Source organism: Sinocyclocheilus grahami, unplaced genomic scaffold (genome assembly GCF_001515645.1).
Source record: "Sinocyclocheilus grahami isolate Dianchi unplaced genomic scaffold, SAMN03320097.WGS_v1.1 scaffold771.1, whole genome shotgun sequence".
Lineage (NCBI taxonomy): Eukaryota > Metazoa > Chordata > Actinopteri > Cypriniformes > Cyprinidae > Sinocyclocheilus > Sinocyclocheilus grahami.
In genome coordinates, this window is record NW_015505950.1 from 171720 (window position 1) to 181573 (window position 9854).

Consider the following 9854-nt stretch of genomic DNA (forward strand, 5'->3'; position numbering starts at 1 on the left):
CGGCACAAGCGCTTATGCGCATCCCGTGTGCAGAATGATGCGCTTGAAGCAACACTGAGTCACAGCGTGCAGCACTATGCATTGAGAAGTTCAAAGCACAAAGGAAAGAGATATTGATGCATAGTTTATTAAATCTGCGATAGTTTGAGCCTTTTCTTTGAACAGTTTTACATTTCAGTTACTGTACACTCTTGAAGAGAGTTTCATCGTTTTGGCTGTCGTAACCGAACGTGACACGCAGTTGGAACGCTGAATGGAGGATGACAGACAGCCGCAGTGGAGAGAAGAGTTTACGTCAACTTGACTTCAGAACACTTGGACTTTGACTTTATGGTGCTTTATAATGTTTTTGTGCTTTTGTGGGGCTTAACAATAACACAATAGTATATGCACAATACTGGATTTGGATTGGTCTCGTCTGACCAATACCCGATCCTGCAGAAAATGCCAGTATCGGAGACGATACCAATACGGAGTATCAGATCGATGCATCCCTAATCATCAGTATGGGTTTTTCAATAGCCAGTGGTAATGGAGTACAGGACAGACTATGATGGTTAAAATTATATCAAACTACCAATTGATAAACTGTCATCCAAACCATTACTTATAATGTTGACATGACTCATATCATCTCACATGAGATTCAGTGAAAAAGTAGGTTGCATAACCTAGTTCTTTATCTTGTTTGTTGTGATTTCGAAGTAGGCTTGCCGCGATTGACGGTGATACCGGTGTTAAGCCGCAACACCAGTTACGTCACTTGCCCACCGCGTCACCGACCCCCACCGTCGTTTAGATTTTTTTATAGTAATAAAAATCTTTTAGTACAGTAAAAGAACAGACACTACAATTAAAAACTGAACGTGGCTGCTCAATGCAGCGTGCCGAACGACAGTCGCATCACAGATCAGATTTAATTTCTCCAGTGAGGAGAGTGAGTCGAGCTGACTGACAAGAAGAGTGAGGTGAGGTGAGACAGACAAGACGATCGCGGATGATTTAGTTTCGAAACGAAATGCAAAAGCGCCTGTTTGGCAATATTTTGGATTTTGAAAACCCTGTTGACTTTTGCCGTTTATCTAAGGTGATTTTGGAAGTTTTTTTAAACATTCATTTCTTATTTAATAGGTTCCACATTGTTTGCTGATTTTTACTTTATTGAAACTGTGTCATTTATTTATTTTATTTGACATCAAGGTGTATGCCGTGCCTCCAAGCTTTCTTACTCGTTTTGCTAATAAACATTCTACGTTTCTTATTTATTTGGTTATATATTATACATGTTTACTTAGCCTGGTTTTGTATACCTATTTAAACTTTATGTAAGTTATTTGTTATTTTATATTAGGCATAGCCTGCCCTATAGCATGGTGTATTTGTATTTGTTTTGTTAATAAAAGTTCTATGTTTTATATATAGGCTAAAGTGAGTTTGACGTTGTATTTTGTTGTTGCCTTCAAGTAATTGACGCCTAACTGCCGCTAATTCAAAAGTAAAAGTAAATTGCGCACAGCGCTTTTAAGCTATTTAAAAGCGACGGAAAGCAAGGAAAAGAGGGAAAATTCAAACGAACTAAAAACGAACAATTGCTTTACACCGAATTGCCGCTATTTCAATGTGAAATTAAAATGTGCATGCCGCTTTTACAAGCTATTTAAAAGCGAAGGAAAGCGAGGAAAAGAGGGAACGCCCCGCCCCCACGGTGATACCGGTATTACCGGTGTTGTCACACGTCGATTAACCGGTGGGAAAATTTCCTCACCGTCACAACGCTATTTCGAAGAAGGTTCTTTGACACAGTGGATGAATGCAACCACTGGAATTGTGGGTAGAGAGGTTGACTCATTAGTCTTAGAGTTATGGGAGTGAAGCAGATGGCTTAGGATGTCCCACCACCCACAGAATGAAAGAGAGAATGTTGGATGTAACTGAGAGAGACAGAGACAATGCAGGAAATGGGGATGGTGATGCAGCAAATATAGACTCTGGACTGCTTGCTATAGCTGTCCTACTTTCTCTTCAGAGCCAAGAGCAGGATGGGATACGACATGGTGTGTGTGTGTATATGAGTATGGCTTTGTTGAATAATTGTGCTGCCCCATCAGTTGTCATATTTATTCTCAGTCACCGCTTAAAGGCCATTGATTCCTGTCTGGGTAAAGGTTTTCAGCACAGTTTAGACCATTTTCAATGCCAAAAAGGAGATAATTCTCCTTTTACGATGGTGTGTAGTAGGCCACTAAGCATTGGCAGAGTGTTACCTTGTGCCCCCATTAAATGCTCTGAGACTAAAATAGCTCCGGATCTATCAACTCCTAAGTTATATGACAGTGTTGCAGCCAGAAAGAACCTCTTTGTTATCAGTGTAATGCGTTGTCTGTACTCAGGAAAAACATATCCGGAGGTCGTGACTTCATTCTACATTAACAACAAACTTGCAATAGTGGACAAGGTCGTGGAACTTTAACTTAAGTTGACAGTCCCCCCAATCCTTTGAGAAAAGATCTGTTGCTACTTCGGTTTCATTACGACTTTATGATTCTATTAGGGTTCTATTTATTACTTTTTCAAAAAGGCCATATTCTGCACATTGATAATTTGTTTTTGTTTGTTTTTTTCCCAAATAAGTACACTTATAAGATTAGTCAGGACTTCTTGTACCGTCTTGTCCTATTTCATTCTCTATGACTTATGTCTCTGAACCTTTTATTATTAAGCTGGCTGTTTATGCTATTCTACTGATATTTAGTTGTATTTTTGTACTCATGACAATTATTATTTTGAGATTTTTTTAATGCTGTTTAGGGCTGTGACCGTCGCCGTGACAACCACGTCACTGCGGTGGTCGCTTACCACCGGCGGTAGTGCACGTGACGTCATGCACTCTATAACAAGCATAATACAAAGTTTTGTATACAAGTGTAATAACCGTAATAACAGTAGAGAAACAGTGAACCGTGTCTACACCGGACTCGCGACACCGCCGCGTCACAACAGGTTGAGTCTGTCTAGTGTCTACACGGGACATTTGAACTCTGTGTCAGTGCCTCATAAATAGAATGAGGCATTTTACTGTCGGGGATTTGTCATGTCGTGTCATGCCGCATCCAGTGTAGCATCACTGATTATAATGAGTTTTATAGTATTTTGACACGCCGCGCAGCTCACGTCCTGTAGACAGGGTTTATTTAACTTTCTTATTTAGGCTACTTTCTTGTTTAACTGTATTATTTTTTTGATATTTATTTTAGTGTTTTGCAGGCTGCGTATTCACTGACTGAAGTGCTAAAATAAACACGAGCCGACGAGTTAAATTGGGTGTGTTAGATGAGTGAGACAGTGTTGGGCTGCTCCAGGACAGTTTTGAAAACCATTTCAGAGACATGTTCTTAAATGTGACTCATATAAAATATATTACATGCATGCACAGTTTTAAGGCAGCTTTAATCGCCTTTTTGGTAACTTCATGACTTTACTGACCACGGCATTGCATGCACATAGTTTATTTCGTGCTTTGATATGAAAGGATACAGGCTACAGCGCGCCGGCGCCTTTGTGCGTGCAATTGAAGAGCACACGCTTCGAGCACAGTACCATTTCCACGCTCTCTTGACTCGTGCCTGGCACCGAAGTGAAGAGGATCGTGTGTCTGAAACATCTCCCGTTCTCAGTCATTCTGCGACTGAATAAATGCACTTCTTGTCAAGAGAAAAAGTGAAGGAAGCAGCAGTTGTGAGTGGGGTGGTCAAACCTTGCCCCGCCCCTGCGTTAATTGCGTTCAATATTTTTTACGCGTTAAACTGAAAAAATAATCGCCTGCGTTAATGTGCTAATTTTAACACCCGTAATAAATAAATATATATATATATATATATTCTTTTATTTTAAAAATCACAAAAGTCTAACTTTTCATTGGATGATAAGAATTTTAAATGGCGGGAAATATTATGAAATAAATGTTTTTCTCAAATACATATTGGACACGATTATTGGCACCCCTAGAAATTCTTATGAGTAAAATATCTCTGAAGTATATTCCCATTCATATTCACAATTTTGAGCACTCCAGAGTGATTATGAACATGAAATTATCCAGCCATGGCTTCCTGTTTCACAGAAATATAAATAGGAGGGAAAACAAAGCCCAAATTCCCTTAATCATCCATCACAATGAGAAAAACCAAAGAATATATTTCTGATGTGCAGCAAAAGATAATTGAGCTTCACAAATTAGTGAAGTGGCTTTAAGAAAAGAGCTAGAGCAGTGAAAATTCCCATTTCCACCATCAGGGCAATAATTAAGAATTTCCTCTCAACAGAAAATGTTACGAAACTGCCTGGAAGAGGACGTGTGTCTATATCGTCCTAATGCACGCTGAGAAGGAGAGTTTGAGTGGCTAAAGACTCCAAGGACCACAGCTGGAGAATTGCAGAAAATAGTTGAGTCTCGGGGTCAGAAAACCTTAAAAAAAATTGTCAAACAGCTCCTACATCACCACTTGTTGTTTGGGAGGGTTTCAAGAAAAATTATCCTAGCTCATCCAAAAACAAACTCCAGCATATTCAGTTATCAGACACAACTGGAACTTCAAATGGGACTGGCTTCTATGGTCAAATGAAACTAAAGAATTAGCTTTTTAGCAGCAAACATTCAAGATGGTTTTGGTGAACAAAGGGATAAAAAGTACCCCATGTGTACAATGAAATATACTGCTGTATTTTTAATGTTTTGGGCCTATATTTCTGCTGGAGGTCCTGGACATCTTGTTTAGACACATGGCATCATGGATTCTATCAAATACCAACAGATGAAAAAATCAATAATTACTGACTCTGTTAGAAACCCTATAATGGACGATGTTTGGATCTTCCAACCGTACAATAATCCAAAACCAAACCTCAAAAACAACACAACGATGGGTCACTGAGCACAAAACCAAGCTTCTGCCATGGCCATTCTAGTCCTCTGACCAGAACCCTGTAGAAAATGAGTGGGGTGAACTGAAGAGAAGAAGCACCAACATGGAGCTGGGAATCTGAAGGGTCTGGAGAGATTCTGGATGAAGGAATGGTCTCTGACTCTGAACAGGCATTACAGGAGAAAATGTAGAGCTGTTAAACTGGCAAATGGAGGTTTCAAAAAGTATTGACTAAAAGGGTGCCGTTAAATGTGGCCAATGTGTATTAGAGAAAAACATTTATTTCATAATGATATTTCCCCCCCATTTTAAATTCGTATTATCCAATGAAAGTTTAGATTTTTGTGAATTTCTTTAATAAAAGATAAAAAGGATTAACAATGCAGATTGATTTTCACAGCCTTCTTTGATCATATTTACCAAGGGTGCCGATATTTTTGGCCATGACTATATATATATAAACACCGCGCCACCGGTGGTAGTTGGTCCATTACATGTGGTAAAAATCTGCCACCGTCACAGCTGTTGACTTTATCATTTTTAAAATCAGCAGCATCATAATTAATTTACTTGCATAATTTAACATTTTTCATATTGAAACAGGAAAATTATAGAGGAAAAAAATGTTGGACAGGGATTTATTTTATCTGTTTTGAGTTGATTGGATCATGAAATACTTTACTCAAAAAACATATCCCATTTTTGTTTTTATTGTTTTTTTTTTTCAAAAAATAAAAATGCTGTCATCAGTACAACATGTTGCACATCCTTTTAAAATCAAAAGCATTCATAACCCATTTTACTTGCATAATGTGATGTATTTCACAGTGAAACAGGAAAATCATTGTTGGACGTGTCGTGATTTTGATCTATTAGGAGTTGATTGGATCATGAAAAAAAATATATATATTTTTTAATAGTACAGTATGTGTTTTTAATATGTAACGTTTAACCGCGAGCCGGTTGAAAATCGATTCAAATATGTGACGATTCAAATCAGTTGAGATGCTAATCAAATCGCAATTCAACTAGGTGTAGGAGTTTATATGAATGCATGTCCGAGGGGAGCTTACTCTCTTTAAAAAGTTTAAATGGTATTTTTTCATCTTGCCTCTGTATAATGCATTTTAAAGTTCATAAGTGCAGCGCTGCTTTGCTTACAGCGGAAACCAGGAAACGCTTTAAGCGCCACCTGCTGGCAGAGAGTGAATCTGCGTCTCATTCAGCTCGTCTGCTGTTTCGGTTTCATGCAGATATTTTTATTTATAGTTTCACAAACAAAAGCATTCATAACCCATTTTACTTGCATAATGTGATGTATTTCACAGTGAAACAGGAAAATCATTGTTGGACGTGTCGTGATTTTGATCTATTAGGAGTTGATTGGATCATGAAAAAAAATATATATATTTTTTAATAGTACAGTATGTGTTTTTAATATGTAACGTTTAACCGCGAGCCGGTTGAAAATCGATTCAAATATGTGACGATTCAAATCAGTTGAGATGCTAATCAAATCGCAATTCAACTAGGTGTAGGAGTTTATATGAATGCATGTCCGAGGGGAGCTTACTCTCTTTAAAAAGTTTAAATGGTATTTTTTCATCTTGCCTCTGTATAATGCATTTTAAAGTTCATAAGTGCAGCGCTGCTTTGCTTACAGCGGAAACCAGGAAACGCTTTAAGCGCTGCCTGCTGGAAGAGAGTGAATCTGCGTCTCATTCAGCTCATCTTCTGTTTTTGTTTCATGCAGATATTTTTTATGTATAGTTTCACAAAACTGAAGTCAAACAATTTTGTTTTTGCTTCAAATTTCGAAATTATACAATCTAATTTAGATTAAAAACAGCTCATGTTGCATGTATGCAGCATCTTTGTTTGGATCATGATTGAAATGCAGTGGTAGCCTCTAATTTTAAATGGAAAGAGCAGAGTCAAAGACTTATTTTGTTAATATGAAGAGATTTATTTTATTTGTGTTACTTATTCATTGATTTGGGGCTTGTTTTAAAATTTCTATTTAGTTTTGTTATTTACATTTTTAATAATTAAAATCACACACGGTAAGACAAACAATTAGGGCTGCAAAACGATTAATCTCATTCAAAATAAAAGTTTGTTTATATACTAGGCCTATATGTGTGTGTACTGTGTAAATTTACACACATATATGTATATATTTTAAAACATATTTGTATGCATGTATTAATACTTGTATATAATTTATATTATATATAATATATATAATATGAATATTTTATATATAAAATGTTCCTTATGCATGTATGTGTGTGTATTTATATATACATAATAAATATACACATTACACACACGCAGTATGTAAACACAAACTTTTGCAATTAATCGCAATTAATCATTTAGCAGCCCTTCAAACAATATGCATCAGGAGTTCATTTGCATTTCATATTGACTTGAGGATTTGAAAATGTAAATACATTTAATATGCATTTTTATGTAAATATGATGGGTCATTTGTTAAAGAACTCCTAGTGCAGATATCATTACAGTGATGCTATCTGAACAACTTGTAGAATTTAGTTTCCATAATTGGGCTGAGTTGACTGATAAAAACAAAACTCTTTCATTTCCAAAGAATGAGAAATTTCCCTCATTTTTAATTTTTTTTTTTTTAACGAAGAAACTCATATCTCATGTATTTGTGCGTTCCAGTCACTCATCTTCCTGGGCTGTGTAGCAGCAGCTGGGCTCGGTGTGAACCTGCTGTGTCTGGCCATCTACCTGAGCTGCCTGTGCTGCTGTCGGAAGGATGAGGAGGAAGAGGAAAGTAAGAAATCCAACTCTTGCTGTGTCACTTGGGCTGCTGTTGCTGCCGGACTCATCTGCTGGTATGTACCACCCACCATTCTCACGCTGAGAGGATAAAGCTGCTCAAGATGCAGGCAGCATAGTTAAGCACTTTAAGTGCATGGGAGAATGATGTGGTTATATATTCATCGTTGTCTCTGGCATGGTAAGATTTCATTAAGAAGGTCTTTGTTGTCATCTGTCACACAATTTTCGGTATTGAAATGAGTGATGGGAAAGCTTTGCATCAACATGGCAAATACTAGAAAAATCCCCATTGACAAATTAACTCCTAACTTCTGGCTGACATATCTTCCTCATTATGTTCCACCTCTTTTTTTTTTTTTTTTTCTTTGTATCTCTTCCTTCCATTGCTCTCTCTCTCTTTCTGCATCTCACTGTCTCTAACGTGCTTGGTTACTTCTGATGCACAGAGCGCTGGTGATGAGTATTGTCATTTTAAAACCAAGTGTCTGGAGGAACAAATCAACCAGCGAGTGAATAAACTGCAAAAACTTACTCGTGTAACAAAAGGAAGAGTCTGAGAACACTAACGGATGAGACAGATTAAAATTATATATGATGTGAAAAATGGCCTCATTTCTGTGTTTGAGTCATGTCATGAGGAATCAAATTGTCCTTGATATTTTGAGATATAGAGTTCATTGTGCTATGAAAACTCTGTAATTTTCACAAATCAAAACTTTTTCCACATTCCAAAACAATTTTAAAAATAAAGTTTAATGTTTAATATGAAGTTAAACGTGTGTGTGTGTGTGTGTGTGCGCGCGTTTAATTTATATTAAACGTTAACCTTGATTTTAAAAATAGCTTTTTTTAAATAGAATTTATTTAATTTTAAAGAAATTAATAGTTTTATTCAGCAAGGACACATTAAATTGGTCAAAAGTGACACTAAAGACATTAAAAATTTTACAAAAGATTATTTTATTTTTATTTTGTAAAAACACGTATATGTATATTAGTGCTGTCAAACGATTAATCGATGAATAATATAAATTATTCATATAAATATATGGCAACAAAGAAAACACAATGTAACATTCACAGAACCGTACTGATGGAATGCGCACATGTGACTGGGGCTAGTGCCATCTAGTGGTGGTTGATTTTCTTAGGCTCAGCTGCTCGTGGATCGCGAGCTGTGTGTGTGTGGATTGGGCAAGGCTAAAAGGGCGGAACGAAAGTCTCAAAATTCAAATGAATCAAATAGAATCGACTCAGAAAAGACGTGAATTAATGCACGCGCGTCGCCTGATCCACAAATGCACATTTTAATCGCTACATGCACAAATGATGATACTTTAATACAAACTATAACATTTGTATTCACAAATATGTCTCTACTTGAAGAAAATGCTGCACATGAATGTAATTCTTAACTCTGCAGACACCGGTTGAAAAGCATTTGTTTCAGTGTAGTGACGCACATTTGCAAATTTTTCAAATCGAGTACACGTTAATGAATTGCACTGGGCCTTGTTCGTTGGTAGTTGTGTGTGTGAGCGTCGTGAAATGCTGTAAACTGCGAAAATGAAGTCTCAAAATCCAAATGAACCGAACAAGATCGACGCGAACTAGACGTCAATTAATGCACGCGTGTCACCTGATCCACATATGCACAGAATCCTTTTTGCACGAGCAATTTATGATATATTAATGCAGAACAGAACATTTTTATTCGAAAACATGTCTGTATTTGTACAAATCCCTGCACAATCATTTAATCCTGAATTCCACAGACTCAAATTGAAAGGCATTTGTTTGTGGTTAGTAAGATACATGCATAAAATGTATGCAGTACATGAATAATTGTGCGTGCGTCTATTAATCATTTTGAGTCTAATATCATCCCATACAAATCAGGGTTATGTAAAGCATTTGGGAAGGGCATGTTTTATTACGAGATGAATTGAAATGGCAATATTATGAAAGACTAACATCCCTGTGGTTAAGACTGTCTATAAAATATCATGTGTCATAGGGGTTTGTGGTATTGCAAAATCGTGCATCGTTTAAAAAAAAAAATATATATATATATATATATATATATACATTTTGTCTTATATATATTACATATTTTTC

The 9854-nt window shown here is 36.6% G+C and overlaps 1 protein-coding gene across 1 annotated transcript in view; it reads left to right on the plus strand.

The window, feature by feature from the left end:
• LOC107561405 (protein tweety homolog 2-like) overlaps window positions 1–9854 on the plus strand; it is a 62411-nt gene that overhangs the window by 20621 nt on the left and 31936 nt on the right. The window contains exon 2 of the mRNA XM_016245848.1: window positions 7614–7789. Within this exon, the coding sequence (XP_016101334.1) occupies window positions 7614–7789 (176 nt within the window). The remainder of the gene's footprint in view (window positions 1–7613; window positions 7790–9854) is intronic.